Raw genomic sequence first — 23,749 nt, forward strand, 5'->3', positions numbered from 1 at the left:
GTACAGAAAGGTGCCCAGTTTCCTTAGCCCATTTGACACTGGACAATTGTGGATTTCCTCCAGCACTGTTGACTGTGCTGTGGACAAGCCTGTGTTTATGCTCAAGCAGTACAAAGTGAGCAGTGGCACTGAGGCTGCTGCTGGGCTCCTGCCAAGGGGCCCCACAAAGGCAGCCAGATCATCTCCGTAATGTGAATGTGATGGGAGCTGTGGCAGGGCAAGCCTGGTTACAGCCTCCTCCCCATCTGCCCTCCCTAGTCCTGCTGCAGAGTGAGCGTGTGTCTTCACGAGTACTGATTGTGAAGGGACCAGGGGAGGCAGGCTGTCTTCTGAGCTAAGAGTTCAGATCTGCATGGCTTTGGGATGGCACCAGCAGCATCCCAGGTCCTGACTGCCCCTTCATTTCCGGTGCCTTTGGAGTCTGGCTGTTGGCCACAGTGGGCAGGGCCATTCCCCACAGGGGCCCCAACACCACTTTAACAAATCTCTTCTCTGCATCCAACGAGGGGACCAGCGGGAGCCGGGGAGTAGCAGCAGAAGGCAGCACGGATCCCTCTGACGAGTGGGCATCTCCTGCAGTTGTGAAGGAGGCTCCTTGATCAGGGATCCAGCCATCTCCCTGTGCATGAGGTATGGTGGTCCCAGGGCAGAGTGAGACTGGGAAAAGGGAAGGAAGGGAACTACAGCAGAACTGAACAACCAAGAGAGAAGGGTGCTGGTAAGAGCCAAGAACCCAGGACTTGAGGGATTGGAGGAATGTGACCCACTGCCTGCAAGGAAAGTGAGATCCAGGAAGCTCAGAAATGCAGAAAGTAGGGAGAACAATGATGCAGGGAGGAGCAGGAGGAGGATTATTGTATAATTAAGGGATTGATGCATGAGTGTGATTTGGGAAGAAAATGGAACAGATAGTTTTTTCTTCTGGAGGGATAGTTAGACCTGTTTAGCATGTGATAAAGCTCAGATACGATTTGTTCTCTTGGACTTGAATGCCTGTGAATTCCAGATGCTCTAGGATCTTACTTGTTGGTTGTTTTTTTTTGTTGTTTTTTTTTTTTTTGCTGACTGGGGTTGTATTTATTTACACATCTCCAACATGATCTATTTTACAGCGTAGGATGTCAGACTATTTAAGCTGATGCCTACTTTGGGAAATTGGTGATTTCAGTCTGCAGCTGAAATGTTTTGTTTTTATGGTTGTAAAACCCAATGGCATGGTGGGACTCTGGAAAATGAAGAATGACAAGCACTTGGCTTTGTACATTTCTCGATACTTTCTAAGCTACATAACATTTTTGCATATAACCTTCCATTTTCACGGATCACACACTGATCTGCATGCTCAGATTTACTCATTTTTATTTTTTTAATTTAAATTCTTACTGGAACGCTATGTGGAATATTAAATTCTGACTATCCTTACTATAGAATCATAGAATAAATAAAGTTGGAGAAGACCTCTAAGATCATCTAGTCCAACCATCCACCTACCACCAATGTTCCCCACTCAGCTGTGTTCTTAGTACCACATCTGTGCCTTTCTCGAGCTGATATTTCTTAGAAGATCTGTTTGGTATTTAGAGGGCATGCTGGAGGCAGCTGGCCAACACAGACAAGGTTTAAGCCTTCTCCTGTCTTTATCAAAGGCACAAAACATACAGAGCTGAAAATGGGATAGAATTGCTATCCTGGGATTTGCTACAATCAGACTTCACTCATCAGGTCATTTGTGCTCAAAAAGAGAAATGCCTTCTGGCGGCAGGCAGCAGAGTGCTGCATCCCTTAGGCATTCAGCGCCAGGCTGGATGTGGCTCTGGGCAGCCTGGTCTGGTGGTTGGCGACCCTGCACATAGCAGGGGGGTTGAAACCAGATGATCGTTATGGTCCTTTGCAACCCAGGCCATTCTATGATTCTATGATCCCAGCAGTGGGCTGACCCCGCAGTGGCAGGAAAAATGACATCTGCCCCCACTGCGATCTGCCATGGCTGCCTGCTGCTAAAAGCAGTCTGCTGATACCTCACTTTCTGGAGCAATGTTGTAGCATCTTTGTTTTCATTTAGAAGGTGCAATTTTGTGCTTTGGTCGATGCTGTTAGGGAATGTCGCAGTTTGGTATTTCTCTATTGATATAAATTTCAAGCTTTTAGGCTTAAAGGGTAGAGTAGAAAAAGAGCCTTCCTTCTTTAAGCTTATAGCAATCAACTACCAATGTAAATAGCCTACTTAATGAGTGTTGCCAAGAGTATCATATTAGGGAAGTACAAGCCATTAACTTTTCAGTTACACAGCATAAACGGCCCTTCTTGTTATTTGGGTGGGAAGCTATAAAACTTAATTTCCTACACATAAAAATACATTTTTACATGATAGTAACATAAGCACTGTGATGTTTTCTTAGTTTGAAGTAGTACTGTCATTTAGTGCTGCCATTTCTCCCCTTGCCACCTTACTTTCCCAAATTCTTTTGTAAAAAACAGATATGTTTTTGTACGCTTAAAAATACAAACATGGGTGATGTTCTGTAGATAGATTGGTATTATGTATTCTCATTTTGGATACTGGTTTGAAGACTGGATTAGCACTGTTACCAAAGAATGGAAAAGATTTCTATCACTTATGTGTAGTTTCTCTGTGGATTTGGTAGGGCATTTTGTTATGTTTGTTTTAGAATTTCTTGGTGTTGAAAAATATACTTATTTTGTGATAGTATAGTACATTTTTGTGAAAAAGAAGCCATTTCCTTAGTCTTAGAACAGTAATTTTAATGTTCTTCTTATTCTAATAGCAACAAAAACATGCTGAAAATCAGAGTTCTTCTCGTGCATGCTTGGACATGCACATAGCACACAGAGACTAAATCTCAGAGTAGCAGATTGTTATGTGCTCTCAACAGCAGCAGGCTTGTGTCTTTTTCCTTAAGCCTTGAGTCTGCTGGGAGATGGTGCAATGGTGAGCATTACACTGCTCTTCTCTGGATAATGCAGTTTGTGAATTACTTCACTATTATTTCACTATTTCATTGTGTGTGAGATTTCAAGGAGCAGTTTTGTGTATGCAGTATATTCTAGCACTGTTGATGTCCTGCTGATATTGCTGGAATTACACATAAAATCCTGCCGCAAATGCAGAGAATACTCAGTTTTTTCTTCCAGAAGGCTAGTCAGGTCTTCACATATGACGAGAGATTTGTTGACTACAATGATAACAGCTACCATATTGCTCTACTCCCACATCAACACAAATGCTGGCAAAAGCTACTGTGCCAGCTGCCCACTTACACACTCTAGTGGCACCTTTGGTATTCCTCAAATCCACAAATTGCCATTCTGCTCCAATTAATGCTCAAACACAATTTTTTTTCAGTCTCCTGTATTTAGCAGATTTCTGTGAGAAAATAAAAGACGAAGGTAGATACACAGCAGTCTGTCAAGCCAGAACACACCTGGTGTCATTAAGCCTTTCTTAATGCCAGAAAATACCCTAGCGTTATCTGTGGGAATTATGAAAGAGCCATAGATTTGTGCAGACAGTGAGGACATGAAACCTCAGCTAGAGTGAGTGAGTGCTGGTGTTCATTATGCAGCAAGCAGCAATACTTAGAGCTGTGGTGGAGCTTCCTACAATCACAGAGGTCCTGCCTCTCATCCTACCCAGGGACAGGCCTTCTGCAGTATCTGCTTGCAGACATGTTGGTTGGCTAGTGTAGGAGCAGGCAACTAAAGAAGGCTTCCCATGGTATGGTGCTTCTCTGCAACAAGATAAGATGACTTCCATAACCACCATTTTTATCTAAACTGCTCACACAGGCTTTGCCCTCCCAGAGCATGCTCCTCCAGCCTGTGATATATTCACCATCAAGCTAAACATGCATAGAGATGAAGGTTGCAATAATTTGTGATAATTTTCCATCTCTAGAAGTGTTTCTTTCAAATCTAAGTCTGTAATAAGAGAATATACAAATTATGCTGCAGGATCATATATAAGACTTGAATTTGTGTCCATTTTTATTTTTACATGTGTTTGCCTGATTTTAGTGGGGCTACATTTCTCATGTTCAAAAAAAAAAAAAGAAAAAAAAATCAGCTGAATTTGGTGTGTGCCATTTCTGTGGTTGTATGATCACTTTTCTCTGTCCATGAAGCTTCATTTTGATTATTAGAAGGCATTTTATAGTCAGTAGATTTGTGACAAGCAAGAGGTGTATAAAGATCATACTGTGGTTGTTGTTGACCAGTGAAACACAATGAAAAATCCTGCAACTCTGCTGTGCATTCTTTAAGAAATTGATGGCAGCTTCCGTACTCAGAAACAGGACACTGACAGAATATCAAAATAAGTTAATGACATGCCAAAATGCAAATGGTGCTTTTCTTGTCTGAAGTTTGTGCGCTAAATCAAGAGAGATTCTTCTGGAACGTCCTTGTTTGAGTGCTCTCTAAGCTTCTGGTCTTACAATCCATCACTGTTTGGTGTTTTATTGTTCTCCACAAAGTGCTTACTTTTGAGATGAAATACAAGAGGGTCATAGTTAATCCTTTTAGCAGTTCTAGTTCTGTCCTTGCAGCACTGTGGAACTATTTACTCTTAAGTAAAAACCTCTAGAGTGTGTACATTGCAATGGTATTTGCTAGTATTCCCTTCTGACCTAGCCCATGTTCTGGTGTGATGTTGTTTTATTGGACATTTGAATAGCTTAGAAGGAAAGTGTAAAAACAGGCATCACCGGTATGCCTCTAAAAGCAGGGCTCTTCTTCTGCCTAGATAAAGTTTCTGATATTACCCTACTGAGGGGTTACTGCACATAAAGTGTTCCTCTGGATCACCACCAAATTGCTTGTTTGCAGTTTCAGGGCATATTACCTTTAAGCCACTTAGATTGTGTCAAAACCGATAAGAAGTAATTATTTTAATTAACATTGAAATACAGTGTTATCAAGTTACAGGTGTCATTTCAGAACATTTTCCCGTGAAAATCCTTCTGTGCCGTTCTGTTGAGGATAATTGAGCAGAATCCTTCTTTTGCAACCTGTGCATTGATGTCAGCAAACTTCCTTCTTGATAATCTTGGTCTCATTGGACTTTTTGTAAGAGATGTATTATCCTTCTGCTTTTCTTTACCATCTACTCCTTACTTACAAGGTACGTAGGTGCTATTTAATAGAAATATTTCCATATTTATGCTTTGTTATCAGGTGAATAAGTCAAGAAGACAACTTAGCAAAAGAGAATTGAGAGGAGGAGAATGAAAACCGTGACTTCAGTGAAAAGGAATAACAATAAGTTTGTAGAAGCAGAGAAAATTTGTCACTTCAGAATTCTAGTACGTAGTTAATACTGACTTTTAAAATAGTCATATCTTCTGGGGCATGTACAGAGGAGCACGAAGAAAGCTCAGTTTTCTAGTGACTGCCAAATGACACTGCTCTGCAGCCGCTGCCTCCAACACAAATAGCTCGGCTACACTTAAGTATTCTTATTGGAGGCTTTCTTATTGGAGGCATCTGAAACAGAGCAGCCATAAATAAGGTCTCCTGCTTGTGTACATTGTGTTATTTTTGCAACTAAGCTATATTGTATCCAAAAGAAATATTTGAATAACTGAATGTCTTCCTCCTAGAAGTGAGTGGGGTGAAAAAAGTGTGAATTGTCATTGTAGGTCAAGAAATAATTAAAATTCAGAATTTGGTGTCTGGATGCATTTCATCTTCTGAACCAAAGCACTGCCACCCTGTGCAACCTTACAGAAGACATTGGAGCCTCAGGCTTAAGTACCTAAATGTCACAGCAAATGAAGAGATCCAGACAGCCAGCTTACTGCTCGTGATGGAAAAGTACGCTGCAAGTGGAAGGAGAGTGAGTGCTGTAGGAATGTTATAAAAACTGCAGAGACAGTTCAGGAAAATCATTAATAGAAAAGGCATCTTGGAGCAGGAAGGAGTTTCTCGTATCTCTGTTTCTCAGTGTGGCAGTTGATAGCAAAGCACTCGAAAACTTTTTTTTTTAGTATGTATGTTCCCACAGAAAAGAAAGGTTTAGTTTAGAAATTTCAGCCAAGTATGTACCTGCACACTGTTGGTTACCAGCTCGGCAGAACTCTCTCAAGGAATTTATCTGAAGTTGGATAACACAGCTGTATCTTTAGAAGCAGTAAGGAGCACAGATCCAGGCGCTGGGCGCAGAGCAGCAGAGCAGGAGGCTGGCAGCACTGGTGGCTTTTAGCAGCAGTGCTGAGTTACTGAAGTAGGGAGCTTGGAGGGGTTGACATCATCAGCTGCTGTGGTAACACCTCGGTCATGTGGTAATTCAGTACTGAACATGTGAAAGCCTCTCTTTCTCATTGACTAAATCTAGCTACATGATCAATATGTCATTACTGTTTTTCCTCCATTAAATAAGAACATACACTATATCTTCTCCAACTTTTGGTGTTCATTTTTTTTTCTTCCTTTCCCTCTTTTTGGTGATTTTTTCTACCTTATACTTCAGAGCTATTTGAGAAGAAAAGATAGGTGCAAACTGTGTCTGGATTTGTTCCATCTGTGACATTTAATTGTAACCAGAGCCAATACTGAGAGCTTTAACCTGTTTTTTCCTTGACTTTGGCCTTGACATTCTTGAAAGAAATGCACACCAACTGATGTGTACGTTTTATGGTATCATATCATATTTATCATATGGTTGCATGGTTAATGCAACCAGAAAAAAAAGATGACATGATTTAGATAAAATGTGTGTTTAGGCAGAGTTTTTCATTTGAGCAGCTGATAAAATAGAGCATGAAAAGTATTTTTATGGTTAACAAAAATGTCAGAATTACAAGTTTTTGAAAAGAAAAGGAATCTTATGGACTCTTTTGCTTATAACTGATGTAGTAAAGCAGAGGTGAAATTTCCTTTGTCGCTTCTGTCTTTAAGGATCTAGTCTTTGCTATTGCATTATTCCAAATCGTTCACTGAGTAATTTGCATAATGATTTAGGTTTCAGTGAGTCTCACCCGAATTTGTTTATTAGAATGTATGTGAAGGACATAGCTGAACTGGATTCATTGAAAAGTTTGAGCAAACACTGGTGAATACCGTCCCGGAATATTCTCACCTCTCTTCAGAACTGATTCAAATCTCAAATTAAAACCAGTGAAAAACTAAATTCTAGGGACAATCATACTGAGGTTTGTAAATCTGCCAGCCTTCTACACCCTGTGCACAGTAGAGACGAGACAGGCTGCCTCCTGATTTTGACCTTTTTTTTTTTAACTTAGATGTTTTGCTGAGTTCTCACGTCGTTCCACACAGCCTCCGCCCATGGGCATTTTTAATCTCTCTGGCGTGTTCAGGTCTTGCGTGTTGGTGTTTTGCCAGTTTATCTGAACACTGTGTTCTCAAAGCTTGCAGTATGATAAATGATATCACAAAGAAAGATAAACAAAGCTGACAGTAATAAGTATGAATTTAAAGGGGAAAAAGGGGAAGATCAGATGTTGGGGGAAATTTGTCAGTGTGTGATGAGGAGCTGGAACAAGCTCCATGAGAGCCTGTGGATGCCTCAACCCTGGAGGCATCAAGGTTGGATGGGGCCCTGGGCAACCTGATTTAGTGCCTGACCTAGAAGTGGCAACCCTGCCCATGGCGGGAGTTTGGAACTAGATGATCTTTGGTTTCTCTTTCAACCCCATCCATGCTATGACTTTATGATTTTATCAATAGACCCTCTTCCTGATTCCCATCCATTCTGCTGCTCTTGCTTCTTTCTCTTCTCTTTATCTTTTGCTTCATGTTCTCCTCCCTGTGCCACTGAGATTTTAAACAGTTCGAGTCCTTCCCTCTCTTTTCCTGCTATAAGCATGGGAAAGGAACAGCAAAGAAGAAATGTAGCACTCTTCCACAGCAACAGGCAGCCAGCAACGTGCTTACAGCAGGAACCTCTGACACTGCACACAGGGAGTCTGAGAACAGGAAGAGTAACATGGCATTGGTTCCTAAATCAGCCTGCAGAAAGTGTCAGACTGTCTGTGTCAGCCCACGATCGCTGGTTAGGAGAAGCGACTCCCTTTTCTCCAACCCAGGAACAAGCCATTTGCAATCTCTAAACATTATGTTTTGGAGCTTTTTGTTTGGTGTTGTTTTGGTTTTACTTAGGATTAGAATTTACTTGCTTGGATACCTGCCTTTTCATGTGCCGAACACATATATAACTAAACATCAGCCAGTGAACAGTCTCACAGGATTCTGTGGTGAGACAACTCTTATTTAATTTTCTTGTATCTATTTAAAAGTCAGTGAATTTTATTTCAGTTGGCTCTTCACTAGCTTTCGATACTCAGAAAAGAGTGTTAAGAAGGCAATACCTGTGCTGAGGTCCAGATCCCCTGTGGACATTCCGCTCTTTGCATGTTTGCTTTCACAGTCCTTATGTAATGAGATTACATAAGCTAAGGCTGTAATGTTCAAAACCATTTACCATATTAAAGAGCAACTACCATTGATGGATCTTTATCAGTTGCCTGAAGCAGAAAGGATGCACATGGCAGTGCATTTGGAAACTGGTTGTTTACAATACTCATCAATGCTTATTGCCAATCCTGAGCAGATGTCATCAACAGTCATTACACAGATCTGAAAATAGAATCAGACTTGACCCTAAATGATCAATAATCTGTCTCTGAATGATGCAAATGTTGGCCCATTCCTTCTGTGAGCCTCCTGTGGCTCAAGGCCCCCGCAGACTTGGATTTAGGGCAGTGTGATGACAGGTAGGCATCGCAGGGTGCGTTTCAAATGGAGTCTCCTCGCCTCTAAGAGTCAGAGTATCTCACTGTGCTGCTATCTGTCCTCATAGAGGGGCATGTGACCTGCACATGTCTGCAGAACAGAGCCCTACTGCACTGCTCGTCACCTCCAAAATGGAAAGTTACTTGTGCCACCTGTTGAAGCTCACTTTTTGGAGGAGGAAAAGCAGCCTTAGGAGCACTGCTGTGGTGTTTCCTTGTCTGCTTCAGCAACTAGGCTGTGGCCTGGGAAGGGAAGAAGCAGTGTCAGGGTGAACCAAAGCTCATGTGCAGTTATCTTGCCTGCTTTCCTGCAGTGAGAGAGCCCAACATGGACAGCTAGCTTTGCATGGCTTTGACAGCACTGCTGTAATTGTTATGTTGTGTGAAGAGGACAGCTTGCCATGGTATAATGTTCATACATTTACTCAAATCTGACTTCTGCTTAGCTCCCACAAAAGGGGAAAGAGTGCAGAGAGCAGTATTCTCTCACCTTTATTCCCTCTGCCCTCACTCAAGGCCTGGGAGGAACACTGCCTTCTCCTTTCTTTTGTGAAGTGCTGGCAAGCACAGACTGTTACAGTCCACCTTGGCATCAAAACCAGTCAGCTGCTCCCATGCTCCTGTTTGCTTGCTGGCATGTGGCAGAGGGCATGAGAGAAAGAGAAGCAATGCTATACTCCAGAACTATAGCACTAAAGTATAAGATACAGCAAGTACAGCCTGCCTGCAGACAAACACCAAGCCAGCCCTTGAGGTTTGTCTGTGTCTGCTCTTTAGTTAGAGGGGAGGACAGTGCAAGGGATTTGTGCGAAGTCTCTTCTTGTCGGGAAGAGACCACAGTCCCCCCCACAATGGGTGAGGACTGGTGATCTTTTTAATATTTGCTTCTCCTCCTTTACAGTCTCTAAAAATGTGCATATGGAGGGGCCTGCAACCTGTCCACCTTCCCAAAGTGCTCTGCAAGAAGGACATCACGGCAATATTTTGTCCACATGAATTTGGACAAAAGTTGTTACGAGTGACGCAGCAAACTGCACTGTTACATTTGTGCAGGGAGTGATCTTCTTATTCAAAGGCAGTTGCAGCAACTGCAAAGATGTTTGTGACTTCAGTTTCTTTTTTTTCTTTCTTCAGTTTTGAGAGCATTCTTCCTCTCCCCTTTTTTGTTGTTCTCTCTCAAGTTGTGACATGAGATCAGGGGAGCTTAAGAGCTTAAATGACTTTTCAGTGTACCATCATTTCAAGATGAATAAGCGTTCATGAAGACAGCCTGAGGGAAGGGAACTGATGTACTATTTAAACGCCCTGGCTCATAATTCATAGGAAACTCAGCAGGAGTGTGCCCAGTGCTGAAAACTTTGCCTTGGGGTTCACATGGATCAATCAGTGATAAGATTGCATGGCTGACTGGGGGTAAGGAAGGGGAGAAAACAATTTAAAAGCAGTGAAAGATGTTCCCAACTATTGTAGCCAAACTTTTTCTCCCATAGTCTGTGGAACCACCACGAGACAGGCTGGAGAACTGGCCCTGCACTCAGTTGTCTCCCTTGCAACCACACGATTGCAATCCCAGTGCAGAAAGAACTGGCTGATGGAGAGGCAGCTGGCAGCACTGCTCAGCTGTTTTGAGATAAGCAATTTTCTGTTCAGGTCAGCGAGTGCTTGCCAGAATAGAGAGTTCAGACCATCCTTGCTAGAGAGGGTGGAAAAGTCCAAACTGAGAAAATAGGACCATACATTCTCTCTAAAATTGGTTGCATGATCGATTTCCATCTGAATATGTTTGTCTTGGAACTTGTTTTTCTCTGTAAGATAAAGAAAGATGAATTCACAGTTTGCAGAAAAGTTGTGTAATATTTCCATTTAGACTGTGCTGTCAGGCAGTCAATTTAATGACTGCTGAAAAACCTAACACCACTGGAATCTAATCCGACTGCTTGCTCCATTTTTTTTTTAATGTTGAAATTCCTGGCACTCCTCATCATGGTGTTCTGCAACCAGCAGCCATGCCTCAAGAGTGAGCACCTTTGTTCAAAATGGCTACTATTTCATGTTGTTGGTGGTAATGACTGTTCTCAGAAGTTCTAGATGGCAAGGTTTCAAATGCTGAAGTACAGCACACTGAAATAAAACCAGGCTCCAGACAGCTTGTTTTCCCTCACATTAGCTATCCTGTTCACCACATTTTTTTAAAGTTAATTAATTTATTTTTTTGAGATCGTTCTTCGCATGTTTTAGTGAAGGAAGCAGTTCTGAGCAATCTGGTGAGAGAAGTAGGGGTAGCTACTTCTCTCTTTCACAGCCGGGTTTCCCATTGTGCGTCTCCTGCCTCAGTAATCACTCCTTATTCCTCCTAAGCATGAGGAGAAACACTGACAACATCTTGGAACATCCTACTGTTTTTCTTCCTGGATTATTTGCTGTCACGTTTTTGTCAGACATCCCTACTGTTGTGCTGGAAGCAGTAGGGTTGCTTGCAATTCAGGTAGAGGCCAGTCATGCATTTTTGGTGGTTGCAATAGACCTGTTATTAACTCCTGAGGGCATGGGACTTAGTGATCAGGCTATAGATAGCCTATGGATCTGATATCTACTAATCTCATTAACCTTGGATTTAGCTTGATGTGTGCTTCAGTTGCTCTCCCAGCTTCATAGTGGCAAATTATTCAGCCACTATTGCACTATTAGGCAAATGTGAGTTGTTCTTGGTTAGTGCTGAAGAATATCAGTTTTCCACCTGTCTTCTGGGTCACTCTGTGCCATATATATCTGTTCTGTGTACTTCACTTGAATCAATTTTATGAATGTAAGTACACAGATGTGTTTCTAGATTTTTGGCTATAAAGAAACATTTGGCTCTGCTCACAAAATACACACGTTTCAATATTCATACCAGGGCTTATTTGGTTCTGGCAGGTGTTTAGTGGTATAGAGAAAGTAAGGGTTTCTCTAAGTGGTATTTCTTATACGGTTTCTGTATTACTTCAGCTGTACGACTTTAGAGGTGCGTATAATTAGGCTGGTGCAACCTCTAAATTAATTTGATGTAGCTATGGCTATAAAATGTATTTTAAAGGGTAGTGAACATTCAAAAAAAAAAAAAAAAAAAAAAAAAAGAAATTAAGAAAGTATACTGTAGCAGTGTAGCTATTGCCAGAGCAAAATGGTGGAACTGATCTAGGTGACTAGCAATTAAACTCCAAACCTACCTGTAGCTCCATCTCATGCAATTACTTTTGTTGATCTGCTATTCTCAAACTTTCCTGTCACTTATATGCAAATTTGTATCTCCACAGCATGACGAGGAATATGTTACAGGACTGATAAAATCCATGGAGACAGCTTTATTGTTAGCAGCTACTAGTCACGCTAAGGACAAGACACCAGTAAAACTAATTTCACTAAAAAGAACATCTTCAACGTTGAAAACAATTGCTTGACTTTTTCTTTGTTCTCTACCTCATTTCTCCTCCCCACTCAGAAATGAGCAGGTGAATGTCATGTGTTCAAACCTTTAAAGTACTGTCAGTGGCTACACTGAATTTATGTAGAGATATGTTAATCAGAAGTTGGCATTGAGACAAATGAGATTAGACACGGTTAGCCTAAAAACGGAGAAAAATAAGAAAGAAATAAGATGAAAAAGATGAAAAATACTGATACTAAAAGGGAAAAACAGAGGAATAACTGTAGTAAATTAGGTAAGAAGAGTTAATGCAAGATACCAGGTTAGCAATTAGTGAAAGAAGAAAAGAAAATTAGAACAGATCTACAGATGACAAGCTTCTGATGTGAGTTCAGCAGGTTACAGATAAGCTGTGTTCAGACAAATCAGAAGACAGACCCATGCTCCATCACACAGGGCCACAGTCAGATCTCTGCCATCAGGCACCAGCTGTGCTTGGACAAATGACTGCTTGCCCTGCTTTGCAGCCAGCACTGTCCCTGCAAGTGTGTGATGTATGTTAAGCCCCTGAACTTTGGACAGGGAGCTGAGAGGCTTTTAGGAAGGCTAACGTTAGCATAGGAGGCACAGCTTTAGCCACATTTGTTTGCAGTTCTCGTTTCTCATTACAGTGTATCCTGCAGGTTATCAGTGGCAGCTGTTATGAATATATAAGAATTATGGGGGGGGGGCATTCACAAAGACTAGCTTTAGCTTCAGGATGCTTTTCTCTTTCACTTTCTGTAAAATCAAGAGGAAGCACTTCTGGGGGGGCAACTGAGCATGCCTACAAGGAGCTCTGGTGGAGACACGCTGTCTGGGAGTTTACTGCTCCCCACTGGCTGTGGAAAGATCCTAAGGCAAAGAAACCCCTTTGGCTAACAATGGTCTTTGCACCTGTCCTGCTATGTGGCCTGGTATAAGAACCAGGAGCAGGGAATCATTCACTGAACAGTTTTGGAACAAGCCTGTAAAGACTGCAATGATGAAAATAAATAGCATCCTTTAGGGCTGTCATATATTCAGAACACAAGTAACGGTGATAAGATATTGCTCAGAGCAGAACATGGTTTAATTCAAATACTGGTGAATGTTAAAACAGTGCTATAAAGTTGTGGTTGCTTTATTGTCTGCATACTCTCCCTATTTTATCTGTCTGGATATGGCTGGTGAAGCAGGCATACACTCCTATAAGAGCAAAAACTTGTAAAACACCGCTCTTAATTGCTGTTTTTGATGCGTTTCTTTGTGAAATTCTAATTGTGGATGCTGAACTTAATCAGAGGTCTGAAAGAGAGTATAAGAGCTAGTAGTAAGTGACTATGAGTCAAGTGAATGAAATATAAGACTAGTCTCACTACATATCTAGGCTCTGAGCCAATGAGAGGGAACATCTGGGTGTTCCCCTTCTCATTCATTTAGCGTAATTTTTCTTCTGTTTCCTTAGCAGTTAATTAGCTTTTGTTCACAGCAGCAGTGGGGAATAAGACAACGATGTCTTTCCTGTCTTGCCACATCACCTGAGCCACAGTAGCCTTGATGGTACAAAAACTGGCAGGCACCAGGATTATTCTGGGATGACCATCTTCTGTGCCTATGCAAAATAAGCCTAAAGCTCTGTAGGTGTAAGAAAACTAGGTTGGTAGATGACATTGAAGAATCACTCACTTAGACTTTCTTTATTCCTTTTATGTGTTACCTTGATGAAATGTGTTACTCCTTGATGAAAGGAGTTTAGAAGGAGTTTCTATGTCATCCAATGAAGAGGTGTAGTATTATGAGGAAAATCTAATATGCAGGACCATTCAAAATAATCATAGAAAGCCCTTTTGGAAAGGGGAAGGGCTGTGGGAAGGACTTCTTGATACTGTAGTGGAAAGCCAGCAGAAATGTATCTTGTTTCAGTGAAAATGGGAAATACTGAAGAAAGGAATTGGTCACTGTGGGCTACTTGAACAAGTAAAAGTAAAATATTAACTACACTGGAAACAGAAAACTGGATGGCCACCAAAATAGGCTTTCACATTCTAATATAGTACACATGAGAAAAATAGGAACAGGCAAAGGATACACTGAAATGGTTGCCAAGAGGTTAAAGATAATGTGAAGAGGCTGTTTTAGGTCCTGAAGGTACAGTACAGCAAAATGACTTAACCAAGAAAATACTAATGGTAATTAATTTGTAATGGGGAGATAAATTTTGGGGCCAGTTCTTATTCCCAGTAAAACTGATTGGACTTTTGCCATAAAGTTTATTGGGAAGGTGATTAAACTTTGAATAATGACTTGGTTAAGAAATCATTTATGTAATTGTGAACTGCTAGGAAAAAGTAACTAAGAAGTACATAATGAAATATCATCACTTGAACAAATATAGTTGAGGTGTCCCTTTGGGTATTTATACAAGTGATGGAACAGCTAGTTGTTAAAATATCACAGGGAATTGAGGAGGTACCAGGAGACAAATAAGTGTCAGCATGACGCAAGTCTTTAAAAATTGAATTAAGAGTAACTGTGAAAATTATTGTTTTAAGAGCATGGTTCCAGTGCTACAGTAAAGTAAACCATAATAAGAAAATTCCTTCCTGCATGTATTCTATTTTTTTAATAAGATGATGACAAGTTGGTAGAGTACAGACAGGCATCAAAACTTTACAAAGACATTTGATGCTCTACTGCAGAATTTCTTAAGGGAAATACTGGTTCAAGTCAATTCGGGCTAAAATTTATTTAAAGGTATTACAGGCTGGCCACAGAACCATAGACAGAAATTAAATCTGAATAGAGGTCAGCATTTTTAAGGGTATGCACTCAGTAGTATCCTTTGCAGGTCAAGTTATGGTTCAACATTTGGAGGATAAATCACTAATTAAATATGAAAATGATACTGAAGTAAGGAGCATGATTAGTAGCAAAGACAAGAGAGGAAATATAAAAAGTTCTAGTTGTTCCTCTTAGATACTATAGATCTAATAAAGTGAGGCTAAACTTAAAGAAAAGCAAATAAATAAATGATAATGGCCAAACATTAACAGTACTTGATGCTCATTAGGCAATAAATAAATGTTATGAAACCAGAAACACATCACAGTTATCTATGACATAGTCTGTCTTTTCTAAATGCTTATTTGGGCTTTATAAAGCAGATGTGAAAACTGAAATTCAGAAAGCGCCGTAAATATCATTAATAAAATGATAGTTTGCTTGGTATTTTTCCATTAGTCTGAGAGGAATGTTTTCTTTTAACTGTTTATGTTGGTCAGAGTAAGTTGGGAGTTGCAAATCCAGATGGTACAGCTGGAGAGTGGCATTCTTTGAAGTGTTTATTATGGATGGGGATGAGGTGGGGAACAGGGAATAAAGGGGCAGATAGCAGGGCAGTTCCTTGATGTGCTGGGTCAGACTAAACATTCAGCAAGTCCATCTTCTGCAATGGTTGTACACGGATGATGAGAGAAGATGAGGAGCAAGATAAGCATGCATATATACTCCTCAGTAATGCTTCCCCAGCCTCTAATTGTTTTCAGCTTAGGGACCTTGAATCACTTGTGCTTTTAGTAGTTCCAAAGGATTTCTTTTCAGCCTCTCCTTGAACTGAGATAAACTTTAACACTGACATTCTCCTTTGGCAAGCAGTTCTACAAGTCTAACGAGTGCCACCTCCTTGTGTTTGTTTTGGAGCTGGTTGCTTTTAAGTGCATTTGACACTGTCTGATACTTGTCCTGGGAGACTGGGAAAACAGTCAAACTTTGTTTGCCCTGTTTGTGCTAATTTTGTGACCCTCTCTTGCATATCCCCAGAGTTGCCTCATTCTCTCATTGATGGGCTTTTTGCCTGCGTAGCAGACTAGCTTTTCCCCATACATATTCTATTCCATCCCTGCTATACAAAAAACTAGGTTCCTGAGTGTGCCCCATGGCACCAGAAGTCACAAGATTACCTCAGAATTTTGTCTTTGATGTTCTGTAATATGCTTTAGAGCCTTGCAAGAATAGCCTGAATGCATGAACTGAATGCAGTGAAGCCTTCCTAAGAGAGGAGAGACATTTGGAGCTGTATGAGCTATTGTATTTATCTCACCGGAGAGTTCCCAGAAATTATGAGGGCTTCCCAGCATCTCTAGCACCATCAGGGAAGAAAGCAGCAGATCCCTTGCAAGAGGGCTTGCAGCCTGTCATGAGGGTGCCTGGCTGCACTGCTCACCCTGCAGAGATGGGGGAGAGGGAGGAAGGCTCGCTCAGGAGCTCTCTGCTGCTTGCCTTGGATTTTCCCAGATAAAAAAGGGTGTCTGTTGCCATCACCCTCCCTGTCTGAGTGTTTGAGGGGGCCCTTGCTATGCTGTCTGAGAAAAAGCAAAGAAATTCCCAGCGAGATTCTGAGCCTAGTGTGCCAAATTGTCATACATCAATGTCTTTCTCAGTGTAGAAAAGGAAGCTGTGTCACACTGCGCATTAACTGTGCACAGTCGTGGCTTTCACTGGAGGGTCTTAAATCTTTTTTTTTTTTTTTTTTTTTTTTTTTTTTTTTTTTTTTTGTCTTCCTGTCATTACTGTGAGGATTTTCTTCAGTCCTGTGGTGTTTCAAGAATATCTTGCACACAATCCTTTACAAGTATGTGTCTTTCTACTGCAGTGTCCTCTAAAGACAATGACTGTGAAACCATAGAGTATTTTCTCCAAGAAACTTCAGGAGTTAATTGCTAAGTTTAGTCAATGTTCCTTTTAGGACTGATCCAAAATACTGGATGGTATTTTTGACCCTTCTATATTTCTGTCCTTTAATGTTTTTTTCTCAAAGGTGACATGTTAATAGAAAAAAAGGCGGTTTTTTTTCTCCCTTGTTTTCCTTTTCTGAAAGCCATGTCTGTAGCCTTTCTGCCTTCTGTTTCCACAGCCCATTGAGCAATGACATAAGTCTTCTTTATTCCCAAATGGGAAGGAATAGCTGGAACTGTTGCTGAAGTCTGAGAAAGGAGGTTTCTTTTTCAACTCGCGAATAAAATCCTGCTAGTGTGAACTGTGAAAGTGTTTTCAAATAAGAACAATGCGGTTGCCTTACTGCTCCATGCTGCTTTGGGGCAGCTTTCCCCAAATGGGGTGCTAAATAACAGTGGCAGGACTGAACTTGTAGTAGGTGGTGGCTTCTAGAGAAGAAGCCGTGTGGTTCTGCAGGGGATGGCTCTGCCTGTCTGCTGTACATGGCAGCCCTGCAATGAGACCTTTGTGCCAATGCTGTTGCACCTGGCCAGGCACAGGGTGTGTGCCACTGCTCGTGTTCCCGATAGGTGTAATGTGTTAGAAAATGCTGCTGCTCTCTGCTTGCACGAGTCTGCTGTGATGACAGATAGATACACTCTTGTTGAGCTACAGAAACTGGTAATACCCTATTTATCTACTGCTGAATGTGCTAAAGGTTGCTGCTGTGGTAAATCGTAAGCATTTGCAGTTCTAGACACATGACGCTGTTGTCTCTAATATTCTGCTGCCATTGGCAGCCTTCCCATTATATAATGTTGACCCATATTTGTGGTATGTGACATTTTTGCTAAACACCATCAAGGATAATCCATCTCAGAATAAACTTTTTGATTATAGCTGAGGCTCTGTCATCCCTGAGCACAGACACAACCTGTCCCTCAGATAGCACTATTCCTCATTCAGGAGACAGCCAGAGTATAGCTCTTTCAGGTAAGAGGACCACAGGCATAGTTCCGTGTGCTTTGAGACTGAAATATCTACGGTATCACCGAGTGATTCCAGTACAGTAAATGGAATGAAGTCTGTGAGCAATTTGAGCTATAAGAAGTGTCTCTGTGTAGCCCAGGTGATGGGAAAAGCTGTTGGCTGGAGGAAGCGTGTCGGAGGAGTGACTCTGCAAAATGCTGTCACAGGCAGGTCTGGCTCATTTTGTGCTGTAGAAGGGCAGAGCTGTGGAATAGGTTTCTCTGCGGCACCATTCCACAGAAGTCTGCCACTGTTTGTAGATTAACTGGTTTTTTCTTCAGAAAAAAGAGTCTTGTGGTCTGGGGAAGTGAATAGATGCAGCTCAACCAGTGATTATTGCCAAGAGGCAGCTGAGAAATGAGAGGCCTTGGAGGAATGGAAACACTCCTAAGGCTGTCTGCTTCCAAAGACCTATGCAAAATCCACCAGTTCTTAAAAACTCAACCTCAGTAGCACAAAATAAAAAGTAGGGGAAAGAAGAATGTACAAAACAGAGGCAGAGAGAATAATAATATTAAAAAAGCAAATTGTCTCAATATTCAGCAATGATGTCTGGTTTAGAAAGGCTTTATGCAGTGTTTTGGCAAATAAGTAACGCGGCTCTGTGAGCTGCTGCAACATCTGACATTGTTGTGGAAAGGAGCGAACGTGAAACATAGTGCCGAGAGACTAAACACACCTTCAGTCATCAAACAGAAATTACCCAGCCTTATGGAGGAATGACGGTGTGCTAAGAATGTTCGCAGCACTGAGTAGGAAGGGTTTGCTTCTGTGCAGGGAATGAATGCTTGTCAGAGCCAGAATTAAACCTGATGAATGCAGTCTCACCCACTTCCATTTCTCCTCTCTCGTATTCTCCGTTTGTCCTCATTCTGTCTGTGTGTTCATTCATACATTCCTCTCCCTTCCCACCTCCCCATTGACTCACACTCCTTCCCTGTCTGTTACTGCTTTCCTTTCATTTTCCATCAGGTTTCCTTCCCACTCACTCCATTTTTCCCCTGCCTGACACTCCTGTACACATTTTCATCTGAGATGAAAAAACAGGAGAGAGACAAAGAGGGGGAACAAATGGAAGGTGAGCAAGGCAGGGAAGGAGCAAAGTGCAGGGAGGGAGCAAAGTGCAGGCAGTTCAAGAAGGGCACTCAGTGTCACACTTCTCCCTATCCTGCACCACAGACCTCTGAAAATGCCGAGCCAGCCAGGGCTCCATTCTACTCCTTTCTCTCAGACAGCAGCTCGTGGCTGTGGCTTTGTGCACAGTAATACCAGAGCTCATTTCCTCAGATTAGTGTCCCTAGGATCCTTTATCAAGAACAGGATGATCCTGCATTCGGGTAGAAATCCACCTCTGTGACCATCATTTAGGCATGCGTGGAGCTTGCTGTCATTTTGGAGCAGAAAAAACACTGGGCTTCTCCTGGCACCACCAAGCAGGTGCAGACCAGGAGTAGCTCAGGTTCACAGCAGGGACTCACAGACACTACTCTGTGTGCTGCCAGTGGCTGCAGTTTATCAGTGGCTGCATGGAGCCAAATGTGACTTTGTGAAACAGCAGTTGATGGGCTGGGACTGTTTAGTGCACTGCAAGGCAGGATACAGGCTTACACTGGCTTCTCTGGACACAGGCTATCCAGCCGTGCTCCATCCCAGAGCTGACTCTCGTGGAAAGCACGCTGTGCTGCCAAGGGCCTGGCCTTCATCTCCACCAAGGCCTATGGGGAGGGAGCAGGGCCGTCATAGATGTGTGCTGTGCAGCGCACCGGCAGTTTGGGGTTCTTCTATCATTGCTCTCCAATTAAATTTTCTCCTTTCGAGCCCAGTTCTTGTTGCAGAAGCTGTTAGCTGAGATGGAATTGCTTCTCCCTGATAGGAATGAATCGAGCTTCATGCAAAAGGCTGGGCAGGGTTGGCGTGGGGATGGTCAGTGGGGGTGCTGTTGATAGGGATAGCATTGTTAGGAGTCATGCTGATGGAAATGGTGTTGGTGTTGGCAGCGATGGTGTCGGTGCTCTCTGGTAATTTCTGCACTGAGTGCAGGAGGAACGCGTGCAGGGCAGGCAGGCAGGAATGACTAATTCCTGCACCCTGTCCTGACACGTATCTCCTTCTCGGTTTAGCAATGGCCAACATTTCTTTCTCCAGCTCCTTGTGTAACCGAAGGCTCAAAGCACTGCACACAGCATTGCAGTTCCGCGCCATGCTGGGCGCCACGTGCTCCCCGAGCGCTCCCCGCGGGAAGCCAGCGACCGCGGGCACTTGTCCCCGCACTCCAGTGCCTCCCTGCTTGCAGGCACCCTCGAGACGGGAGCCTCAGGCGGCAGCGGGGAGCCTGAGGGAGCGCAGCGGAGTCCTCCCGAGGGGCCCCCGGGGCACGCGCGGCCGCGGCCGTCGGTAGCGGTCCCCGCCGCGGGGCCGCGAGGAGCCGGCGGGGAGCGAGCGGGAAGGCGCGGGGCCGCTCCGCCGGCGTTACGTAAGGGCGTGGGGGAGGGGAGCCGGCCGAGCTGCCGTCGCGCCTCGGCGGCGGCGGCCCCTTTAAACGCGGCGCCCGGGGTGCGAGGAGCGCGCCTCTCTGCTGCCCCCTCCCCAGCCCGCCGCGGCGACAAATCCGCTGCCGCCCGCCTCCGCCGAGCCCAGCCAGCCGGGCGGCGCCGGGAAGCGCGGCCGCGGCTCTGCACCGCCCGAGCTCCAGCCCCAGCCCCACAGCAGGGAGCGGCGAGGGGCGCGATGGAGGCTCCGCGCCTGGCGCACGCCGTGGGCAGCCCCACGAGCCCCTGCGAGGAGGTGATCAAGAACCTGAGCCTGGAGGCGATCCAGCTCTGCGAGAGGGACGGTGAGTGCGGCTCGGCGCGGTAATTCCCGGGCGCGCGCCGCGGCTGCCCCGGCGGACGTAAGGCGAGTTAATCGCCTCTGCGTGCGGCCCTTTGTTAGCCCGGCTGCCGGGGGATGTCCCCGCGCCCTCCCGCCCGCCGCCCTCCCGCGCCGAGAACAAAAGGCGGACTGAAGGCTGCGCCTTGCGGGAGGGAGCGGAGGGAGCGCCGCCGCGCCCCGGAGCCCCCCCGGTGCGGCAGTGCGGCTGTACTGGCGGGGAGCTGCGGCACGGCGCGGCCCGTGCCGCCCCGCCGGGACCGGCAGCGGGGCCGGAGCGCGCAGCCCGCACCCGGAGGCGGAGCGGCGGCCGCGTCGCGGTTCTGTCGGCCGCGAGCCCCGAGCTGCTTTGTGCCGTACGGCGGTGCCCGAGCCCGGCACGAGCTGGCGCGTCCGCCAAGGGCCGCGCGCCGGTGGCGAAACTTGTTGCCGGCGCTGGCGCTGCTGGGCGCGGAGCGGGGCCGCGGAGGGTTCAGCACCGCGGACAGCACCGCCGCGGCGGGCGCCGTCGGGGGCGGGCACGGAGCGGGCCGCTGTGCGCGGGGCTGAGCCGCCGTCCGCGCCCACGGCAGCGGCCGAGGGCGATCGCAGCGGCGACGCTGAACGCGCGTCGTTCGTGCACAAGTAGCAGCGACCTACTAGACTAAACTGGAGGCACTGATGTTCAGAACAATGAAAAATTGTTCCGTAGGAGGGCGGAGTATCATTTCTGTCCTTGTATCGGGCCGTTCTTCTCGTCTGTGTATGTTTACGTGATCAAAAATAACTTCTTGTTTTTTAATGTGATCTGCTTTGACAGTGTTACCTGGTAAATATCTTAGGGGATGGAAATACCTCATCAGTGAGTGAGATAATTGAACTGAGGAAACTATTTCCTTGTTGTGATACATTTATGGAATGTAACTGTTGTAGGTAACGTTTATGGCAACAGTCCAGCTTTCTCAATCACTGTTTGTTTTTTTTTTTTTAACAAATTATTTGTGTTTAAATTCTTTACTTCTTTGATGAAGGTCTGCTTAATACTTGAAGCAATTAATTTTTTAAGCTCCCCATTTCTCTTGAAATATCAAAGAAATTGCTATGGAATTGGAAACTCTTTTTCATAATTATTTTTATGGTGGCTTTGGAAATTACTGGATTCTCTCAGCGTTGGATCTAAGGTAGCATTTGCACTTCCATCCATTCATGCTTAGCACGCTACACAGAGAAACTGAATGGTGTATATGGTGTGGTAGAGGCCAGACTGTTGTTTTGCTAGAACACTTTTTCAAGTTAGCTTATTTTTACTGATTCTGAAAAGAAATGGAAATAGATAAGTTATGCACTCCTTAGTATTTGTCTGCCTTAGGTGACTGTGGTGAAGCACTCCATTTTAGCCATTGCAGGCACTATTTAATTTGACATAGCATAGTTAAGCACTGCTTGATTTCTATGGAATAGTGTTATACAGACCAGCAAGTGGAAACAATGTAGTGTTTTTCATTTTTAATTTGAATTTTCATTTGAATAGACTGCATTACAAAGCAGTGTTATTCCTGTAGCTCTGACTTTAGAAACTGATCTTCATCAAGTAAGCCACTATCATACAGCTTCATTGCTTCTTACAGTACAGGGTTGAATTTCTGAAAGAGAAACCTGTATTGGGCATACAAAATATGCAACTTGGTGCCTTACTTGGCACAAAATTGTATTTGAGCATACTTCAGTACTTCCTACAGGTGGCACTTATGTATCAAAAAGATTGCTTAAATGGGATCATAAAAAGAAGCAAGCAAAGGTTTGGCCATTAATCTTTCTAGATAAGCATGGAAATTCATATGCAACCCATTTAGATCCCAAACTGTGCACGTGAGTTTAGTTAGTGCATTTGTATCATAATTTATTTTAGGATGTCTTAATTGTGAAAGAGTTAGCTCTCAAGGTAGTGTGTTGGTATCACCAAGGCCAGTCCAAGTTTTGCAATTAGAATTAATATATTACCTGTAGTGAATTAAAAATAAGCTAGATTTTAACCTTTGGAAAATGCCCTTTATTCCCCAGCAATAACAGTGAAGGCATTCAGGAAAACGATAGCCTTACAAATTCAACCATGATAAATTCTACAGCACATTTAAGTTAGAATTACAGGCATTGTTTCTCCAGTATGTTTCTGGGGTGCATTAAAAAGAGTGTGTCCAGCAGGTCAAAGGAGGTGATCCTCCCCCTCTACTCTGCCCTGGTAAGGCCTCATCTGGAGTACTGCGTCCAGTTCTGGGCTCCCCAGTACAAAAAAGACAGGGATCTCTTGGAAAGAGTCCAGCGGAGGCCACAAAGATGGTGAAGGGCCTGGAGCATCTCCCCTATGAAGAAAGGCTGAGTGAACTGGGTCTGTTCAGCCTTGAGAAAAGGAGACTGAGAGGGGACCTGATCTAGTTTTATAAATATCTGAGGTGTGGGAGCCATAGTGGTGAGGAGTCTCTTTTCAGTGGTGAGTGGATACAGGACAAGGGGAAACTGACATAAGCTGCAGCATAGGAAGTTCTGCATGAATGTGCACAAGAACTTCTTTACAGTGAGGTGACGGAGCACTGGAACAGGCTGCCCAGGGAGGTGGTGGAGTCTCCTTCTCTGGAGATGTTCAATACCTGCCTGGATGCCTACCTGTGCGACCTGGTGTAGGGAACCTGCTTTGGCAGGGGGGTTGGACTCGATGATCTCTGGAGGTCCCTTCTAACCCCTACAATTCTGTGATTCTGTGATTCCAAAAATATTTTGCCTTGTATTTTTAAGATGAGGGAATTAATATTGAAACATTTTGTGCTTGGAAAATGGGGTTATGCATCCTGTGGTGGAAAATGCAGGAGCCAGAAATCCAGGAATTGGAGCAAATAATTAATGATACTATGATTCATATCTTTATAGTATTTTTTTCTGGTTGTTTCAATGTTCTTTCAAGCACCACCAC

General features: G+C 43.8%; 1 protein-coding gene across 3 annotated transcripts in view; it reads left to right on the top strand.

Annotated features, from left to right (window-relative positions):
* Positions 1 to 505: 505 nt before the first annotated feature.
* PHYHIPL (phytanoyl-CoA 2-hydroxylase interacting protein like) overlaps positions 506 to 23,749 on the top strand; it is a 52,071-nt gene continuing 28,827 nt past the window's right edge. The window contains exon 1 of one of the 3 annotated variants that reach the window (XM_048946327.1): positions 506 to 630. Coding sequence is in view for 2 of the 3 variants with exons in the window: in XM_048946324.1 (XP_048802281.1) it covers positions 20,665 to 20,770 (106 nt within the window). In the remaining variant the exon portion in view is untranslated. Of the gene's footprint in view, positions 631 to 20,492; positions 20,771 to 21,394; positions 21,548 to 23,749 lie in introns of those variants that run through there. The other 2 variants (XM_048946324.1, XM_048946326.1) reach the window with 2 other exon arrangements.

This window comes from Lagopus muta, chromosome 5, assembly GCF_023343835.1.
Source record: "Lagopus muta isolate bLagMut1 chromosome 5, bLagMut1 primary, whole genome shotgun sequence".
NCBI lineage: Eukaryota > Metazoa > Chordata > Aves > Galliformes > Phasianidae > Lagopus > Lagopus muta.